General features: G+C 39.1%; 1 protein-coding gene across 2 annotated transcripts in view; it reads right to left on the bottom strand.

Moving 5' to 3' along the window:
• LOC127961818 (coiled-coil domain-containing protein 102A) overlaps window positions 1-22,103 on the bottom strand; it is an 85,458-nt gene that overhangs the window by 53,258 nt on the left and 10,097 nt on the right. Inside the window, exons 2-6 of one of the 2 annotated variants that reach the window (XM_052561091.1) lie at window positions 17,673-17,772; window positions 6,308-7,073; window positions 2,861-3,078; window positions 2,469-2,577; window positions 293-409 (exon numbers count right to left, since the gene is read on the bottom strand). In XM_052561091.1, the coding sequence (XP_052417051.1) occupies window positions 293-409; window positions 2,469-2,577; window positions 2,861-3,078; window positions 6,308-6,982 (1,119 nt within the window). In that variant the 5' untranslated portion in view covers window positions 6,983-7,073; window positions 17,673-17,772. The remainder of the gene's footprint in view (window positions 1-292; window positions 410-2,468; window positions 2,578-2,860; window positions 3,079-6,307; window positions 7,074-17,672; window positions 17,773-22,103) is intronic. The other variant, XM_052561090.1, reaches the window with a different exon arrangement.

Below are 22,103 nucleotides of genomic sequence, written 5' to 3'. Positions count from 1 at the left end.
AATGTCACTCTCTCTTGCCAGGTTCATCTCAGCAACACCCCACTGCTATCACTGCCTGCTGGGAACGTGTTAGAGCAGTGTTCTGTCATTACGCCAGCTAGACTAACAGAGGGACGCGGTGCCTGGTGTCCTGCTAGTCAAATCGCAGGAAGACAGCGGATGGATGTTTAAAGCCCTAAGGGTGTTTAGCTTTGATGTAGATTACAGTGTGTCCTGGGGTGATACCGAACCGGCTAACCCATGCAAAACAGTGCAGTATGAGTAGGAAACAGAAAATGTACATGCGTCTCACCTCTGTACGGAGCTCTGCCAGTTTTTTGTCCATGCTGGTACGAGCCCCCAACTCGTCCTCCAGATCTTCAGACATGCGGCCCAGCTCATCCTGATGCACCTCTTTCAAGAAGTTCAGCTGCGTGAGAGATCGAAAAAGACAGAGAGAGTCAGCCTTTTATCTCGGAACTTCTGATCTTGAGTAAAACTTTTTTTCCTTTGCTTTGTTAGAGATAATCTATTGTATTCAAATAAACTACTGGGACTGAATACGCAACACTCTGAAGATGCCATTGGCATTAAAAAACAGATTGTGAATGAGCCTGGTTTTTAAACTCATTTCACAGTTGATGAAACTCTGTGAAACTGTGCTCATTTAACAAGACTTGTACCAACTTTCTGTGGCAATATGGTCTCGCTCATTTGCCATTAAGTGAAAGGGGCACTACGGTAAAAGTCTGATCTCTCAACAGCGTCTCACACTCGGCGTACTGTGACTCAAACGCAGTGATTAACATTCGCTGCAGGTCGTGAGCTCACACAACTGGGCTGAGGACAGGCAGCTCATCTATTAAACTAGTGAGTGTGGCACACACTCTCCTCTTGCTCATCATCTCATGGTATTCATGCACATCCTTAAGGGTTGAGGTTATTAAAAAGAGAAGCACATCTCTTCCTACTCATCATCTCTCTACTATATGGCTATGACGAGGTCTAGGTGTATGATGGTGAGTCAATCCCTTATTCTCTCTGAGGAAGGCTTGTATTAAGAGAGAAAGTTTCCCTGGGCCCAATCAGTGCAGCTGTCTTTCATAAAATTGCCTGACTAAAAGAAATCCTGAGAAGCAAAATCTAATCATTCATGGTCAATGCCAGACTGCCTCCAGCATGGGTAACAACTGCCCCCTGGTGGTGCTCTATCAGAGATGCATCCGTTATAACACCCTGTATTTATTTAGGATGGATATATTTGACTGAATTAATGCTCTTAATGATTTTAATGAATTTTGTTTCAAAATAAATAAAAAAACACACTTCATTATATAAATATGAGTTTGTTTTTATGTATCTTGTTAGTAGAATTCATGCTTCTATACAATTAAAGAGTCCAGGGACAAAAAAAACAACAACTTTTAAAGATTTCGGTTAATGCATAATTTTTTCATAGATTTGATGATTATTACTTCGATTTTCCACATTTTAGAAAAGTAGCAAAGAAAGGGTAGGTGTGTCAAACTTTCTGCCTGGGATTATGTCTCTGAAGCACATATGACTGTATTTGGAGGATACTGTAAGGCAAGAATATGATATCTGGAAGTGAAGGTGAAGTACTGGGTTTTGATGAACAGGCCACCAGAGCACTCACCATGCATTCTTCCTACTGATTAAAGCTCGGACTATAAATTGCCCAGAGGAAATTGGAAAAAAGGCCAAGGATTTCATGCTCTTTTAACATGGAAGTGCTGGAGATCTGTTCCTCATGAGAATATCTTGTGTTATTGTTCCTGGCTTCAGCAATTGATCTGTTATTTGTAAATCAAACACGACCCACAAATAACAAATACAGCGCTGAAGCCAAAAAACTAATGCTGGCAATTAAGACTCAGCAATTGTTGTCTTGACTTGATGCCCAAAAGCGCAAACAAATTGCTTAAAATACCATAATTCAATAAACGAAGCCAGTAAGTTAAATGTTCCACAGCTGCTACAAAGCTATTTGGCTTGGAGTTTAATTTACTGCAGGTTCCTGACGAATTATTTTCATGATGCACTATATGATTTAGAAAAACCTTTTTTCCAACCTTTTAATAATATTCAATATATCTCAATATTTATAACTTTATATATTTATGGCTGCGCTGAAATGAAGTGAAAAGGTGATTTTTTGCAATCAGAGGAATTATAATTCCCATCTATCAGTCATTGTTACTCACAATATTTAATGCATATTATAAATCTAGTTAAGACTAATCAAGGCATGTTTTCCACACTATTTGTCACTAAATGAACACAAGGTTATAATGTTGCTTGATTTTACATCACCAGCAATATCACTGCAAATATATGAGGAATATTCTCTCATTCATTCCTAACAGGCACACCTCTGTAAGACTAAAACAAAAATGGGGGTAATGTTGCTCTGATTTGAGATGATTCTTCATTGCTGTATTGCATCTTATCAGAATAAGCTTGCTCACCTGTTTTAGGGCCTCTTGTTTGCTCTTGTTCAGTTCCTCATATTTGAGTTTCCATTGGCTCAGCTCCACCTCCAGCTTCTCAATGTTCTTAATGAGCGCATGCTTATCCCTGACAGAGACACAAAACGTTTCACATGCACAGCATAAATCATCATCATCGAGTCCAAACCGACAGTTCTCAGAAGGTCTAGTCTACGGAGATGCCTTGAGTGGGTGATTTCTACAAAGTCAACAAAGATGTATCCTTCCCTGTATATCGGAGGTGGTGAAGGATACATCTATGTTGACCCTGCCATTTTTATGAGAAGCTCTAAAAGGCCTTTGAATTCATTTGGCGAGTTCCGGTCTGTTTCATGCATGTATTGTTTTCCACCTGGACAATGATCGCTTACTCTCGTTCTTTCAGCAGGACTTTCTGGGACTCATCCAGGCGTAGCTGGAGAGCGTTGAGCTTGCCAGAGTCCTCCTCCAGGGCAGCCAGATCCTCCCACAGCAGTCTGCTCCGGTCCTGCCGACTGAGAACTGAGCGCAAGCTACTCGCACTGCGAATGTCCCAAGAGTCCGGAGCCTCTGACTTCGCCCTGAGAAGAGCCTCCAATAACTCCAACTCCTGACGCAAAGAAAGAAAGAAGCTAAATACTTCTAAACACTAGTGGTTCTAAACTGGAGGACCATAGCAAGTCTGTTCAAACACTGTTCCAAGGAGACAAAGTTATTACCGTATTTTCCGGACTATAAGTCACACTTTTTTTTCATAGTTTGGCTGGTCCTGCGACTTATAGTCAGGTGCGAACTTATTTATCTAAATTAATTTGACATGAACCGAGAGAAATGAACCAAGAGAAAACATTACCATCTCCAGCCGCGAGAGAGCGCTCTATGCTGCTCAGTGCTCCTGTAGTCTACACTGAAGACATAGAGCGCCCTCTTGCGGCTGTAGAGGGTAATGTTTTCTCTTGGTTCTTGGTTCTTATAGATGTTTTTTTCCTCATCATGACATATTTTTGGACTGTGCCTTATACTCAGGTGCGACTTATAGTCAGAAAAATACGTTATTAAAAAAATAATAATAATAATAATTGACGCTTTTTTACTTTGCTAAATAACCTAACTGTTAATACGATGAGTTTATCTCCTTAAAATGTAACTGACACATAATGAATCAAACAACAAATATATATTGACATCAAATTTTGCATCACTTTAAATATTATGTTGTGGGGGTGGAGGAGTAGCATAAATTAATTTGCTATTTGACAGCAGCTGGTCAAAAGATGGCAATAAAGAGAGGCTGTGTGACATGCCTTCATCTTTGATGACCATAAACAAAATTACATAAAGAAAACTAAACTCAGACTTTACAAACAAGGATAAACAATGAGAGCCTAATATTTTAACATAGAATTACATAAAGATAAAAAAAAACTTTGTTTAGTTTTATATGATAAACAATTATTATATTGTGTTGACTTGAGAGTCGATGTCCGAATGTACAACCAAGGTTTTGAAGCAAAACCCGCTGAGAACTGCTGCAATAGTCAATGTTCCAAGACAAAGAAAACAAATGAAAAACATAAACAACCAAAAAAATCAGACTTTCATGTTTTCCTTTTCCCTTATTAAACCAAACCACACAAGGGGCATATTCTCTGTCATCCACATAACAAATATCCCATTGCACCTTTCCCTTATTTCCTGTGTGCATGAATGAAATTCACAAGCTCTTCGGAGGAGTAATAAAAACCGGCTTTACAGTTCAATGCACCATCCTTCCTCTTTCCTTCCTACACACAGTAGGGATTACATATCAAAGACATGGGCCTCAGGAGACAGACATGAGACACTTAACATGCTGCGATCCCAGAACGGCCACAGTTGAGTAACTGAGATAAAAGCGCAATGAGCTCTCCCGGGCACCAGGGGGAACCAAACGCGCACTAATACAGATCGAGTTCTACATGTGGAAGCACTCAGCATGGCTTTGTGTGGAAACAGATCAGGAAATGGGATGGTATCAAATCAATCCAGTGAGATTCCGACTACGCTAACTATTATTTATTTACTTAGCCAAGTTTGAATGAGGAAACCTGATATTACCTTAAAAAGGTGGTTATTTCTGTGCTGAATAATAAAAGTGCTCTCAGTAGGTAATTGTCACCATTCACATGAGTCTGAGAGTCTTAAGCTATCAATCTAGGATACCCCCTGTTGATATCCGTGCAGAAATATATATTCATCATGCTTGAGACTCTGAAGGTCAAGTTTGACACTGACATTAATTCTTCCTTGCCTCTCTCTGCTGGTGCGCTGTCTTCACATCTATTTGCCAACCCCCCCAAAAAAGAGGTGCTTGCTAATGTGCACAGCAGACTAAACCACATTAGTGTGAGGGGTAATTCCCTTGAAAGATTAGTTTAAAATGCACTTAAGGAAATAACAGACATGCTCAAGCGAGTCTAGGAATGAAAAAGGGGTTTCTGGGTAGTGGGAGCTGCTGCGGTACCCCTGGCTGTGGCCCCATGGGTAAAACACATTGGGGGTTGTGCTGGGAGAGGGGTGGTTCTAATAATAGGATGAAAAAATGAAACCAGCACACAAGCAAAAAGCACATGAAATCACAGGAAGATGCACTGAGCCAGGTCTGTGGCTGACCTATTTACAACCGTCTACCTGTGTCCAGATGAACAGCCTCGGTTACTCTGTGGGTTTGTTGTGTGGTTTGAGTGTCTAGCTTTTAATTTTTGTAAAAAAAAAAAAAAAAAAAAAAAATCATGTGTAATTTTAAAATTGCATCATTCTAACTAGGTGTGACATTATATTAGAAAGCATTTTCTCACAAGCACTTTTAGTGCACATCCTGGTTCATTTGATGTCAGACTTCGGTTCATTTAGATGATATGAATGCCATTTTCTGAAAACGGGTGTCCATCCACAAAAAGGTGACCTGAGGTACCGGAGAACTTTAGTACAGTTCGCTGCTGCTTTGTTCACAATCATACTCAACTGCAGAAGTGAAACGCAAAATATGATTTCATGAAATGTTATTTATGTGTGTGCTCACTTTAACAATTAACAACTGGATTAATTTACAGGTGTGAGTCTCTTAATGCATGATTCACATAGCCTGCTTACAGTAGTGCCTCACAGACTTTCTATATTGACGAGTAGACAAAGTCGAGCTGTATTCTATTTGTGACTATCACCTAAAACCACTAAAGTAATATTAACCATGACAAAGTCCATTCAACTGAAAAGTCTAATCACATTTGAAATGACAATTCCAGTTGAGGTGCGAGTTAATCTGCCAAATCTGGGAAGGAAGCTAAGCTTTTGAACAGCATATGACACACAGCTCATATCCGCACCTCTGAAAGTTTCCAAAACCACACAGGAAAACCCTTAACATGACATGCGAGTTCAGCCATCAAACTCTGGTTTGCACCAGGCATTCAAACCAAGTGTGCACCCTAACTTAGTTGTCAACAATAAAAACAAAACACTACCTGTGGCACCAGAATCACAACCATTGGGAACATATGATGCAAAAAAAAAGAGGAGATGTTAGGAGATGTGGCTCCTTACGTCAAAATGTAAGAGATAGGACACAGTCTAGTTAGGGCACAATTTTAGGCTCAGATTGCTTGGTTTTGCTTAGTGCACAAATCTTTATGCACAAGTGATTTACTGAAATTGCTTTTTCAACTGAGTCCCTTGCCACTCTAAGAAACGCTGCTGAGCCTTGCGTTCTTTGTTGCACCATGTAGCTGTTTTTGAGTGTCCGTTTGGGGTCAGGTGAATTACCAGGAAACCCTCCAATTATTATACAGTTTAACACTCACCTTCTGCTTGTCTGGTTTGTCAGTGTCTACATCTCTCACAGGTTCCTGCTCTGGAGAGCCTGGGCCATCTCTCATGTTCTCCTCAACCTGGTTGTCCTGCTTGATGTCTGCTTCCCGTGGCTGGTTGGAGTGTGTGGAGGCAGTTGAGGAGTTGGATGCTGGTGCAGTGGAAGTATTCGCTGGGGAGTTCTGTTCAGCTCGGACTCTTTGGGCCTCTAGACGCAGTTGTTCGTTTTCGGCCACCAGCTCTTGACGCTCCCGCCGTGCCCCCGTCAGCTCTTTGGTAAGGGCGTCTAGACGTTGTCTCAGCTGTCTGACCTCATCCCGTGCCCTGTTGCGTTCAGCCCGCACTTTACTCCACTTCTCCCTCCAGTTGGCCGTGCAGTCTGACCACCAGCGCATCGTCTTCTCCATCTGAGCCGCCCGTGCCCGAGCCTCCTCCAGCTCACGCAGACGCAGCTCCTCGCGGCTCTCCCAGTCCCCGCCGCCATCGCAGCCCAGCCCTGGAGACATCAGCAGAGGAGGACTGGAACTGGGCGTTCCCCCTGACGGGCTGGGTGTGTAGGTCAGGCTGTCCGGGGAACGCACCCGATCCGGGCCCAGGCCCAGGCCGCACAACAAGCCCGGCCCAGACTTGGCGGCCTCTGTCATGTGGGGACTGGGTGTGTGGTTCATCACTGAGCCAATGATGAGTCCAAGGAAAGAGAAGATAGTGGGCAGGAAGATCTGATCAGGATGCCATTATCCACATCAACATGATGGTTTTCTGTGAAGCAAGAAAAAGAGGGTCTATATGAACATATATATATACAGATTTTTTTAATCTATTTGTTTATGCATGCATTTATTTATTTATTTTTAAGTATTTATTAAATAAATGTCTGAAGGGTTTTGGCGAGTCAACTACTTGGGGTTTTCTTTTTATGTTTTGTTTTTCTTTTCTTTTTAAGACTTTTCTTCACTATGACATCAGTATAACCGTGGCATTTTTATTTTATGAGGAATAAAAAAAAAGTAATAGTATGTTTTAAATAAAATTACAGACAAGACAAAAAAATGTCTTGTTCTGAACGCAACCAGAATACATATAAAGTCAGTAGATGACAAAGACATACAGGAGCAATGAGAGCAAACATGAGAAAAAAAGAACTCTGTCAGCATGTCAGTGCAACATGGCCAATAACATTGACATTGTTGAACAATCCAAACCACACCATGACAACCCAGAGCAGTTTTGATTTACAAGGGCTCTCTCTTTCTCACACTCCCACACACAGGCTGTATTTACTTAAAAGACTGCAGGGTGACAAAGGAGGAGGTTTCAAGGTCAAAAGGCTTCAGGCAGAGCATCCAACATCTCTCATCGGCTGTGAGGAGAGAGTTACAGCCCTACAGCTTATGGGAGTAGGACTTTGTGTTTGTAGATGTAAAAAGTGTGAGGCTGTTTTTCACAGTGTGCTGGCTTTGGTGAACAATGATTAGATGTATTATATATATATATATATATATATATATATATATATTAAACAGCCCTCTATGTGACCGAGCATGTTGTCTGTCTGAGCCGAAAAATGTCTCTAGGAAAACATCATGTGACAGACAAAATGTGCTTTACCATTTAGGTACATGTATTACTACATGCAGATAGGACCAATAATAATTAATCTTAAGTAAATTCCAGAATTAAAGAAACATTTTAGGAAAATCTGAAAACTTCTGGAACTGAATTTTGGAAAGTAAAAATTATGGAATTCTTTAAATGACAAAATGATATGTGCAATGCATACATATGCAAACACGTTAAATTGCAGCTCCCAAAATTGCAAAATCTCTTTTTTTTTTCAACTTCGTAGTTCTAAACCATTGCATGTTTATTCTAGTATGAAAGAATTTTGTCATTAATATATTTCCATATACATGGTACTGATGCAATTTCTGGGAGTCATTTTTTTCCTCTAGGCAAATATTCCCTTCTTTTATCTTGACAAAGTTACACATTTTACTGTCTTTACATCTTCATGACAGACTTTTGGATAAAACTTTGCTAATATTTTTTTACCTAAAAGTAAACATTTATTTTGGTGCAGAGTCTACCTCCATAGATTTCCCTTATGGGAGCACTACAGTAAACTGTGGCACTAAGCACACACACATACGCCACTATTCAAACCCCGAGGAGGTTTACGGGTGGGGCCTGTGGCTTTGGGAACGGCCGACTTGTGCATTAGAACATAGTGGGGCAAGAGGCATAGGCTCCTCATAAAACACTGCTCATACAAAACCCCCTTTTTATTAGCTCAGCTGAAAAAAAAATTATCGAGACTATTAGGTTTGCTGCAAGCAGGGCGGGTGCACAAGGGTTTTGGTGGCAAGCAACAGCAACTGCTGCCACTGTGGGTCGACAGGCCAACAAATCAGCCCAGACTACATGGTTTAGTCTGTTTGCCAGTGGGTGTCTCTTTTGTGAGCTACAGCGGATATGTTGGAGGCAGAGCAGTGTCATGCCAATGAGCTCTTGCAAGGATGTGAAACAGGATAAAAAATAAAAAGTGCTAGTGAGAAAACAGGAGAAAGAGGCAGAAAATTTTAATTAGCTCCAGAGGCTTTCACATGAGATCCTGATTAACCTTAATGATGCAATCTGAGCAGCATCTCCAGCAGAAACATGAGCAGCATGGAGAAACAAGTGGATGAAGAGACAGAGGTGAGGAAAGACTTAAGAGTGGAGAAAATGTGCAGCTGAAACCACTGCAATACTGCTGACAGCTAGACGAAAGAGCAGTCCATTTCAAAAGAAGAGCAAAAACTTGCTGAAAGGTGACAGATTTGTTTGAATGTGAGGCTTGCCTTTTGTCTTAAACCAAAAAAAGTAAACGTATTTCATCTTTGGGAGGATTTCATGAATACACTCAAGCACTTGGTTCAATTGAGAAACACTCGCCTAAGATATGAACAGATCATATTTAAAACAAAACTACAAAGCCAGAGGCTTATTATGAACTGCATTAGAGGATTGAATGGTTTCCATCCTGCCACATCCATTTTCCCCAAACGCTGCTCCTATAGGCTAGTGTATACCCTCAACAGGAAATCCTTAAGTCACAAATTTGCTGTCATCAGTTTGATTCACTATTGAATGAAGCTGACTCACCCATTTCAGGTCATATTTCACTGCCAAAGAAACATCTGGAAGCTCACAATACCCTTTACCAAAACAGAACGAGGCTGACAGGCATAATGGAGTGCATACAAAGGCTAGTTCAGCTTAAGCACGAAGAAATCGATTCGAATCTTTGCCAAGACAAAATAGTTTAAACAGAGGGAAAAAGACAGAAACTGCAAGACAAAAGAGGATCTTTGAGAGAAAATAGCAAATGTTACCTGAAAGCACGAAAAATTAGGAATAAGCCAAAGAAAACTGCTCAATTATGCTTGGAATTTCAAGGCAAACTGTTAAAACAATGTGCAGTTGTTCTTCAGCAAAAATAGCATTTTTTTTAAGCTGATAAAATTAGAGATCTGCAAGACAGAGAACTTCATTAAGAGAACTTCATTAAAAAACACATACTTTCACGTTATGATCTTCCTATAGGTTCCAAGGAAGTATCACATGCCTGGATGGCAATATGCGCAGAGTATGTAAATTACAAGCAGATGAGGTTATGTGTGATAAAACCAGTGTTGTTAAGCTTCATGCAAGGTCTTTTTTGGAAAGGACAGATAAAACTTATGCATATTATTATACTATCTGTGATTTATAACATGAACCAGGCTCTGGTCTACGTGTGGCTTAATAAATCTGAAATCTTGCACACGTAAACAAAAATCACAGTTTGTGTGTACGCATACTTCAAGGATGAAATCTATGCAAAGTTTTAAACACGAGGCCCCAGAACTGTCATTGCCATCACATCACAGGAAAGCTACAAGAACATTTCAAACAACGGAGACCACACACCACAGAGCAACATCTCATCTCACCAAACACAGCAAGCAATGAATTACAAATCTGAAGAGCTCTTCAGTGCAAGATATAAATAACCCCCCTGTGTAAAACACTATCCATTTGTGTTTTTTTTCCTAGAGCCTCTGCAGGAGATGGAGGAACTGAGATGCGGTGTCACTCACAGGAGCCAATGAAAGTGAAAACTGATCTGATGGCTGCAGCCCATTTTACTACAGAGGCCCTACTGTCACCTTCTGACACAAAGCCAGGAGTACAATTCTTTTGTTTGCTGGTTCATCAGCTATGCTCGTCAAAGTATAGCTTCAGGAGAAATCGTCCATTAGGAAAAAAAAAATGTTAAGAGTAAGTGAAACTCAGCAAGGAGTGTGTAACGTTTCACAGATCTTAAAATACAGAAAAAAGTGAAAAGACGAGATTTCAGTGATGTGAGGGTGAAAGCACACCTTGGCTGTAACCTGTGATCCTTGTGGTTTTCAGAAGAATCTGCCCCTAAAGGAAGAGGAAGTTTGTCTTCTTGTAGTGCATGTGGTCTCACACCGCAGACTGTGAAAGTGACAACAATCATTTTGCATTCCACATTAGAGCAGATGATCTCGATAAAAGATTTTCCGCTGTCTCAGTTGAAAGCCTTTCTGCCAAGTGTAAATAAGCAAGTCTTAAAAACTGCTTATCTTTACAGCCAAGTACACTTGTGGAAAAGTGACAGGCAGCCAAACTGTTCCGATATTGTAAACAGACGTTAAGCACATACCATATGCCATATAGACAGCACAAAACAAGTGGAAAAGACAGGATTTAAGGATACTTTAATATAAACTATCCTAAGAGGGACAGTGCCAAACTGATTCTTGAGGGCATTTGAATTATGAATGTTATGTTAATATATCTGTCAAAGCTAGTCTTAGTATGCTTTAAATATTCTGGTTTAATGAAAGAACCTAACTTGAGACCAGATAGTCAGCCAGCCGGGGCTGCCGTTTACTTTAATCACCAAACCACTGGACACGGCCCATACCGCAAGCATAATACTCGCTAAAAAAAGAAGAGAGACATCAACTGCAACATCATTCTCGGTGTTCTGCAAGTCTCATTTGAACAGTTAGCAGAAACAGAAGGTTTACAGAGAAATGAGAGAAAGTGTAAACAGGTTCAGCTTTCCACTCTCAAGCTTGTCATTACCTCACAGCGGTCCGTACTGCTGATTACATCTGAATGATTCACACACCAGAAACGGGTAGACAAGCCGAAAATGTCACATACTAAAAACAACAATTACAGCCCCTCCAGGCACGTTTGCTGTCGAGACTGATTAAGAATCTCAGAAAGGGCATCTGCTTAACCTATGCAAGAAGCAGCACTGTAGTCACGAGTGACTGACTGGGTCTGCATGTCACACATTAATCAAAACCATTAAAATGTCATAAAATATGTTTATACTGCTAATAAAACGGCATTATCCAGTTTAATGGGATTTCCATCTATGTTTAATAATTCCTACACAAAATCTTGAAATGAACATTCAAACGCACATGGTGTGACTCTTTGAAAATAAATCACAGTCAATGTTTGAAATGTGAACATATGTTTTGTAGCAACACTAAATACACACACTATCCGCATGAAATCTGCAGGTCATGCATAATACTGGGGTCAGCTGTGGCTAATACGTTTTGTCTGAGAAATAGGTAACATATGGTGTCTCCCGTCTCCGTATTTTAAATCTGGAATGGAAAATTATTTGGACACCTTTATGGTGAAGCAAATTTCCCTCAAGTACAGATAGCATCTCTGGGGTATCAACAGATGAGCACTGAGCTTTTTCTTGTTTTGGGGTTTTTCCTGCTGATAGCAATAGGCTGAAATCCTATAATATGTATGCAAATATTTTTTTTTGATATGCCATCACTACATTCTAATCTACAATGCAAAATGGACAATTAAATCAATTTGAACAATAAAAAAAGAAATTCTCAAATACACCCACATTCAACAATACTAATAAAAGCAGCATTGGTGTTCATAAGAAATACTGGAATAAGAGGGACAGTTGTCAATTCACTGCCATCAGGAAAAAGTTCATTAAGGGGTCAGCCAAGCCAGTCACACACTTACACAGGCCTCTTGTGAAAATAATCACTAGTAAGTTGATCAAAGCCACTATCCCAAGAGGAATTTAATGGATCATGGTGTTAGAAGGTCCTGCATACAGAGGAGCAAGTAATAGAGGGAAGGATGAAGTTAAAGCAGCCAGAGAGAGCGAGAGAGAGAGAGAAAGCAAGAACTGGTGATATGTCACAGGGAAGTGCTCGTTTGAGTGTGTTAAGCATTAAGATGTTAATCTCTTCATCAGCTCATTCAACAAGGCATGAAATGACAATAATAAACACTCCAAATCCCACATGAGCAGCTTATGAAGTCGAGGTCAGACCTGCAACCATGTATCAACCAAAACAAGATTTCAGTCATGCAAAACACTGAACAAGTGAGATGAATAGAGCTGCTGGGAAGAAGGTTATGGAAGCCCATTACTGCATTACTGCCTGGTAATTGTATTTTATATCTCCCAATCGTAACTTTAACTTTATATTTCAACAATGTGACTTTATATCTGACAACGTGACTTCAATTTCTCTTTCAATTAACTTTGGATTTTTTGCTTTAGGCACAAGAAGACTTTTAATAAAAGCCTCTGAAAAAGAATTTCAAAGACACTGAAATGAGTGAGGGGAAAACAGGAAGCAAAAGTAGGACAAAGACAGAAGGTGATGAAAAGATGAGGGAGAAGCAGCAACAGGGCACATACCACGCAGAAAGGGAGGAAATTTGGATGAGACAAGACAGGGTTTTGCCTAAACTTGTGATTTTACCGTATGATGACATCACAGCCAATGTTGAGGGGGTGCATGTAGCACAAAAATGACACATTCATCATGAGCATAATATATACACATCACCATAATGCCAATTTATCTTGTATGTATTAAGCACTACAAGCTATAAATTGCAGTTACGTTTCTCTACACAGTAGTGTCTCAATTTTCCAATTTATAAGATTTCAGCCTTTCGTTTAGTTAGAAATGGAAACTATCACAATGCAAACTGCCCCAGGGGTCTCAAGGAAAACTGACACAATGTATGACAGTCAATCATCCACTCGAGTGGGTCTAATGAATGGAGATTCAGTATTTGCCAAAGGCACAAAAATGACCGAAATCCCCCAAACAGCACATGATCTTGAAGCTATTGCACAGCAGCTGTTCCTTATACTTACAGCAGGGGGCGATATGAGGACCTAGCTGCATAGTAATGCATAATAATGCATAGTAATGCCGGGCCTCGACCTTCTTGCTGTGAGACAACAGTGCTAACCACCTAGCCACTCAATATACAATAAAACATACATAAGCAATTATTCTGCCTTAGTAAAAAAAAAAAGAAGGGTTTGTTTGGAGTGCAATCTCCATCTTTACACCTAATCCATCATTCTGAACATCCACTGACATGACGGCATAGACTCTCCCTGTGTCCCAGCTTGGCCAACATATGTTCTCGCTTAAATAAAACCTATCAGGAGACTGCAATGTATAGGTGCATGTGCTTTTGTGTAATGTAGCCTACATCCGTTGACAAACTAATGCATGTTAATGACACCCAACAGTCAGTGGGTTCAAGATGAAAACAGGGTATGTGACTCAAAGAACAGCGCATTCTTCTTACCACGGCTAATGGTGCTCAGTCTTATATCGCCGGTAATATGGAGTGTGTACATTGATGCAGTTTAATAAGGATCAGATGTTAAAGGCAGACAGATTCACGTGCGCGATAAGAATCCTGGAGAATGTCAAATGAAAATGGACTGGAATAATCCAAGCCAGACTGAATAATACAGACAGACAAAGAAAGGGAGGAAAGGTATGAAAAGAAGCTGCGGCAGAGGGCAAAGAGTTGAGGAAGACAGAGAGGAAATGGGACAGAAACACAGGAAGAAAAGACAGCTGGAGGAGGGGGAAGAGAGAAAGTCTTTGTTGAAGGGGCAGATGGCAGAGGACGCTTCTCTGCTGAATTGGATTCTTTCTGCCACTGATGAAATATACTATACACTTATTTACAGCTCAGCGAATTGGTCTACATCCATGTCTTTTTAGCCCCCTTGCTCATCCAGGGTTCAAAGACAGGATGCTTGATTTATAAACATCCTGTGAAACCAAGAGTAAAAGGACAAAACACTGTGTGAGAGTCAGACACGCTGAGATAAGTTACTACTTGTGCGCTGGGAGATGTAAACTAAAATAACAAAAAAGCGGACGTTAATTTGTAACATATTACGCAGTGTGTGACAAATTAATCCCATTTAATCGGCCGACTCTCTAGGGGAGCTAGCAGATCAATTTCTGTGCTGATCAGAACCAGGTCATAAACACACAAACCAAAACAAAAGGCTGAAGCAGTTTAACGCCTGTTTCTCTGTGGCCACCTCAGACCCGTGACGAAAAACTTCCTTCAGCTTGACCATGTGACTTCGGTCTGCTCCTCTGAGGCAGTTTTCCATTATCATGAGCAGATCAGTCTTTCTTCACAGCAAGGAAGGCAGTGTTACATTTCTGCAACCATATGATGCATGAAATAGCTACAGACAAAAAGCTGAAAGTGGAGCTAGAGACAGCAGTCTGAAATAACAAGGCCAAGACCAGAAATAAAGATGTAAGAAAGCATGCTGCATTCTAGAAATGCTCAGTTTAGAAGCACTAATACAATTAGAGAGAATACAAAAGTAGAAGGAGAACTTCTAAATTAAAGCAATTCTACAACCGAATGGATCTATAACTTAATTAAAATGCTCTTTAACTATTGATCACTGTTCACTGCAAAACTGCTGATCTTGGGCAGAAAGTTCAGTTGGATGCTATGCAGTGTGGTTTTAGAGCAAGAAGCAACATGTTTGGGAGGTTTGACATTGACGGAGCACGAAAAGTTAAAACCTTAGCAAACAAGACATGAAAATCATACAGTTGGCAAGTTATTCTATATAAAAACACAGTAGAGTTTGTTAAATTATAGACTAAACCCTGAAATGTCTTATGATGTGACTGATTATTATGTTCTGCAAAGTTTCTACAATTATGATCTAAAAGTTTCATGAAAACAAAACGGTTTCTGCAATATTTCCTGTTCCTTGTGTTGTTGTAGTAATGCAACATTTTTCAAGCCTTGCCAAAATCTAAATTACATTTCCATATACTTGGTTTAATTCATGATTTTGATTAACAAAAGCACCATCTTATTTTGAAAAAAATAACCATTTCTGTAAATCTTAGTAAAAAAGCATGTCACACTAACCATGCGTTTCCTGTCAGAAAGCATTTTTTTTGTCACTAAGGGTGACAAAACCACAATTTATCATTTTTATCACCAGTTATTCATATCTGTACTCAAAGAACACATCAGCCTCATCCATGACAGAGTTCAAGAGTGTTTTAAACTCATCAGCACTACAAAACCTCAATCACTGGCTGATTCAACGAATGAGTTCTTTGTTGTTTGCTCAAATGAGAATTAAAAACCACAAAACAGTTTTCTTCAGAAGCATAGGAAAGACATGCAGTGCAGTCTAACTTTCAGAAGGCCGGTTCAGAGATCAACATGCTCTTCAATCCATCTCAAATTTCCCACTATAAATCTTCTGGTCTTAATAATATCACTGCCAAATCATCTCTGTGTGACCTCATCTCTTCATATTATCCATGTCACTTCCCACATTACTCCCATAAAAGCACTTTCATGGTTTAGTGAACTGATGAGGCATTGGTTTTCAGATCTCACTGCGAAGTCATTTAGAGGTCACATTTTCACTTTAAATTCTTGGCTTCATTTCAACTGGCTGTAGGCCAGTGTGTTAATCATATAGTCTAATTATCCATTTGATATGCCAAAACAATATTCACACTATCTGGTGTGTGTATATTTGATAGCTTTAGTTGTTAGTCCTCAATAAACTTGATAAAGACATCTTAATGTTTTTTTCAACATACCTGAAAAAATATTTGCTGTTCAAACAAATAACACTGTGCCACATCGAAAAACATAAGATTCGAATAATACTCTATGCAATGTGAAAGGAGCTTAGCTACAAATGTCTATGATATTAAATGGTATTATTCCCACTGATTAATCAGTAGACTTTGACTAATTATTCAGCTTTTGCAATTAGTTAAATTGAGTTATATATTGTAACAAATAAATAAAAGGTAATTACCTTAGCTTTTGAAAATCATATTATGCAATTAATTACAATTATTATGCAATTAATTTACACAAATAAATGTTATTTGGCAGTAGGGCTGTGTCTTGCCAAGAATCTGGTGATATGATACGATACGTATCACAGTACAGGGGTTCCGATATGATATGTTGTGATAAATTGCGATACTGTCAGCAAGACTATATACTAGGGATGTCACTTTTGAGAAAAATCAAATTAGAACGGATATCAAATATCATGCAATGTATTCTACTATATTCGAATATCTACGTCATATTCCATTTCTTTCATACGCCATATAAAAAAAGTCACTGAATGACATCAATCTGCCTAACATCTTCTTTTGTAAGTCATATGGATACGAAACAAAATAAAGGTAAGGGATGAGATGCTTTATTTTCGGATAAACTACTTTATTCAAGCACAACCTTCACAACAAAATCTCTCTAAAGGTACCTGACAGGGTTATGATAATCAAAACAGTCCTGAGCTAGATCAAGTTTTGATCTCTACAAACCAAATTATCCCTTTAATTATATAATAATTTTTCCCACTAATAAAAATATTTTATCATTAGCTAGCTTCACACTGGAGAGCTGCTTTATAACAGAAAATCAGTTTGTAATTCTAACTGAAGGCAACACTGACTCTGTTTAATAATGTAAAGCTGCTTGATTTAAGATTATATATTGCATGAAGTACTAACATTATATAAATAACTGGACATGACTTCACTGGAGTAACGTTACCGAACTGCAGAACTTTTGCAAACATCCACATTGCTGTAATCAGATGCATTTTAGACTGCTGCTTTCACACCGCGGTCAGTTTTTGTTGTGTTTATTTCGTTATTGAGACGAAAGTGCACAGCACAAGTTCAATCCAAAGGTTGCGATTTTGAGTCTCGGGGCGGCAGGAATTATAGGTGGGGGGAGTGAATGTACAGCACTCTCTCCACCCTCAATACCACGACTGATGAGCCCTTAAGCAAGGTACAGAACCCCCAATGCTCCCTGGGCACTGCAGCATAAATAGCTGCCCACTGCTCCAGGTGTACGTTCACTGTGTGTGTGTGTGTGTGTGAGAGAGGGAACTTTGGCGGAGTTAAATGCAGAGCACAAATTCCAAGTATGGCTCACCATACTTGGCTGTATGTCCAATCACTTTCAAACGGCACACAGCAGCCGCAGGTTCCGCTCTGAAGCACTGTCTTCTTCTCTTGAATTGCATCCGGGAGGGCTGAAATACAGTTTTGGGTCAAACCACATTATTACAGGCTCTTACATTGGGTCATATGAGATAAAACGACTGCTAGACAACAATTTTTTGTTTTTTGCTGATCATGTCGACTTATCGTTTCAGCCCTAGTCTCTTCTTTGACTTTTCTGTCAATCCACTCATCCAAACATGTCTTACTTGGAATCCAGGTGAAAGCTAAAAGCCAGTAGACCCTCCAGCTATTAAATGCCCTTTCCTAGAATGAGAGTACCTCTAAAATATAGCTAGTCCATTTTGCGTGTCATTAATAAACATCAGGGGTCGACAGTTTGTGAGAACAAATTCCTATAAACTAGCTGCCAGTTCATTAGTTTGCTATGAACAAAAAGACTTTTGAATGTCACAGTGTGCATGGATGTGGCTGGCAGAGACCCAAATTACTCCATAATTCATGTCCTTGTGAAACAAGGCAGAGATCTGAACAGCTATCAAGGGGTCTGGATGTGAATTGCTCCCATTTGAAGACTGCTGCGTTTTCCAGCAAGAGAGAGAATGTAGACTAGAGCTCTACAAGCAAAGATCCAAATCATTTCCACACCAATTATTGTTGCTGCATCCTCCATGATTAAGTTGGGTTTACATAAACATGCAAGTAAGTTGCTGAAGAACGCAGGTGGGTTGAAAAAGTTTCTTAGTTTAATTTCATAGCACATGCTCTGGATTCCTCTCTCTCATCTACATATGACCTATGATTCAATTTGAAAATTCAGCTTTGAAAATAAAACATCTATAAACATCAAACAGAATAACTCCATCATTCTTTAGCATGCATTTTCAAGACAAAAAACATGCTGTAAACAAAGCTTTGCATTCAACCCATGAATTACAAAAAGTAGACCCAAACTCTTCTTGAAGAATCAAATAAAACACCCGTGATGTTCTGCAGTGTTTACAGAGTTTGGTCACAATGCAAACATACAAACAAGTCTATGAATGAGTCCAAACCACTACAGAGACACTACAGAGCAGGATCAGTAACATAAGCACATTTAAGTGATAAATCCCAGTGTAGTTTTGCACTTAAAAGAGAATAGACATGTAAGCCAATATGACCATTTCAGAGTTCAATGTACTGTACAACACTGCCATAGCAGGACATGTACAAATTCACAAGAAATCAGGATTACTACAACAGAACAGAACAACATGATCAAAAACAGAATCTCTGAAATGGATTACATTTTAACAATGTATTCTCAATCAGCAATAAAATCTGGAAAGAACCTTGTCTACATATAATTAATTAAAAACAATATTTTCTTACTGATTCAGCAAAACTAAATGAATAATAATAATAACAACAACAAGAATGGTTCTAAAAAGTAATAATAATAAAAAAAGCAAAACAAAGCAAAGAACAAAACAAAAAACACAACAACAACACAAAGCAGAGCAAACCCAAAATATATATATATAAAATTTGATTTACAATATGATAAACTATAAACTACATTAACCAGCCTGGAAATTTAGCAGACTGGTCTTTTCAGCCTTCAACTCCTAGAAATAATCAAGTTGTCACAACAAAGATCAGTTATTCTTCTGTGCTTGTCTTTTACTAATAAACGTGAAAGAAAACTGCAGAGTAAGTGTAAAACAACTCCATACGGCTCCACCCAAAAAGAAAAAAAAAAGAAAAATCTTTTTACTATGGCTCTGCTTGACTAAAGTGCCTGTGACCAACGAGGCCATATCAAAAGGCCAAAAGGAAACCACTTCCTCTTCAACTGTGCAGGCCTGGTGTGTGCTACGGTTGGGACAAGTTCCCAGTTCAACTGTGATATTGCTTTCCAAAGTCATCTCATAAAAGGCATCATTATGGGACCATTAGTTCTCGCTCATCAACCCTGTCCAGATTTATTAATCCCATTATATATTGGCTCCTCAGTGGCAACAGAAAATCATTGGGTTTCTTCGGACTCCAGGTTTCAGGTATCAGTCTAGGACACACGGTGCATTCTTCAACAATGACTCAATGACAAATGCAAATATATACACAGTCCTCAAACCCACACATACATACTAAAGTAGCTACAACACACCAAGGAAAACATTCAGCTCCTACAGGACCACACCAATCAGTGGGTGTAAGAGCAAAGCTGATCCTCGTGTTCTCTACGGTTTTCTAAAACTGAGCTAAAAGTGAAGCCAAATATGCCGTTCCAAAAACGCCCCGGGCTCATCCTCTGCAAAGCAGCTTCAGGCAAAGCATTATAGAGTTTGAGAATCTCTTCTCAAGTCCAATAACAGTAGATCAAACTACTCGAAATGAGTCAGATGAAATTCCTCATTCCAGACAGAAAATCAGCTACCTTAATGAAACCATCAAACACAATCAAAGTAACGAGTTGGATCCCTCAGACTACAAACACATTTTTCATCACCGTGACTGAACAAATAAAAGTGTGAGACTGGTTTGGGTTATCAAACACTATGAAGCCTGAGAGGCAAAAACTGCAGTGAAAAGTCTGAAAGCTGAAAGGGCCCAATTAAAAAAAAGTCAAAACATAGTCAAAGGAATGTGTCTGGTGAGCAGAAGACCGTCGCAGCACACACACACACACACACACACACACACACGTCATGAATATTGAGGGAATTCAAATGTAAATCAAGGGTACATTAGAAAGATTTTGTGCAGATTTCCTGAATCGGAGTCTGAGATTGGGCTGCACAATAAATAGAAATTGTGAGTAGACAAAAGCTACTATTTTCATGCATATCTTTCAGTGATGCACAGTTCTTGATCAGTAGTGAATCTCCATCCAAAGGCTCTCGTGCTGAAACTACAAATACACCTTGCAGAAGAAACCCAGGAAATCCCTATAGTGGTTGCTGAATAAACATAAGATTTAAATGCTTTCATTGATTGAACGTAACTATGGCACTATATGGTTTATCAGAGTTCTTATTATTATAATTTTCATTATAATAAAGGTTATCTATAATGCAATGCTAATCGACATAGCCTTTATCAACGGTTAATAAATATGTTGCATGCCTTATTCGGTTTAAAAAGCCACATAATCTCACAGAAGGATTTATTTCAAACACTCGACTAATGAGTAAAAACATGTTATTGAATGGATCATATGATGCGATTTACATTTTATCCTTTCTATTTGGAGTGTTTTTTTGTATTTGGAGGATTTGCCACTGATAATACAAACGCAAGTTTTGAGCAGTGTAGTGTAGCGCATGTTGTTTGTTGTAGTTTCTCCGATCACAAATGCCAACATGGTTTTATGTTTACGCAGCGTGATACAGAACACAATGCGTAAAAACATAGTATAAGCAGGCGGCAAGGAAGTCGACCGGAAGTTGAAGTCGGCTGCGTGCCGCCATCTTGTAGCAGAACTTCACTTGCGTTAGCATCCCATTGACCTCCCTTTCATTTTGGCGTCACTTTGACAGCGAATAACTTTACATCTGAGGCGTTTAAAGACTCTGTTTGTCCATTATTTATTTCTAAACATACACGACAATGTATAAAGGGCTCCATTACCTTCTATGTTACATTTTGGCCCCGTAGAAACATTTTTTGTAAAAATAGGCTGACGATTGCGTCATAACCGCTCAATTCTCTGTCGCACAGTAGAGAAATTACCGTACAGACAGGAGGAGAAGCTCACAGGCAATTAACTTAATATGGAGTACTGGCGTTACATTTTAAAATACTATACAAAATAATCAGAATACTTACTCTTGCTCACTAAAAATGGGCTTCACTTGTCTCAATTGAGTTCCAATGGGGTCGCTGTGTCCATTTCTTTTACTGTCTATGAGTATAAGTCATTATAGTCATTAATTATGTTAATTATGCAACAAATGATTAGTTTGTAATGGGTTTTACTGTTTTTTTTGGTTGTGCCAGGAAACGGCACCACAGTATGTTAAGGGGCAACACATTTGAGGTATTCGGCGAATCACAATGCAGGTGATTTTCAGATTTACTGATGAGATGCGCATGATAATCACATCCAATTAATTGAACAGCCCTAGAAAATTAGATGCTATATATAGCAAAAGAGATGTCATTTCCCTCAATGTTTACAAATGGTAATTTTTTTCCTCTAACCTTGTGTCAAATAAATGTGTCATCTTTCACATCAAATTCTTACATTGTTTCAAACTCAATTAATTCAGTTAGAATAATATGCAACTGTAGAGTTGCTACCATTCCAATGAAATCAAGTCATTATGGTGTCTAAAATGTAAGTCACAAAATTTTTACTTCTTGTTTAATAAACTACTATTGTAGGCTATTAAATCAATTATCACATTGCAATTGT

The sequence above is a fragment of the Carassius gibelio genome, chromosome B7, assembly GCF_023724105.1.
Source record: "Carassius gibelio isolate Cgi1373 ecotype wild population from Czech Republic chromosome B7, carGib1.2-hapl.c, whole genome shotgun sequence".
NCBI lineage: Eukaryota > Metazoa > Chordata > Actinopteri > Cypriniformes > Cyprinidae > Carassius > Carassius gibelio.
This window is presented reverse-complemented; position numbering and strand designations above follow the sequence as displayed.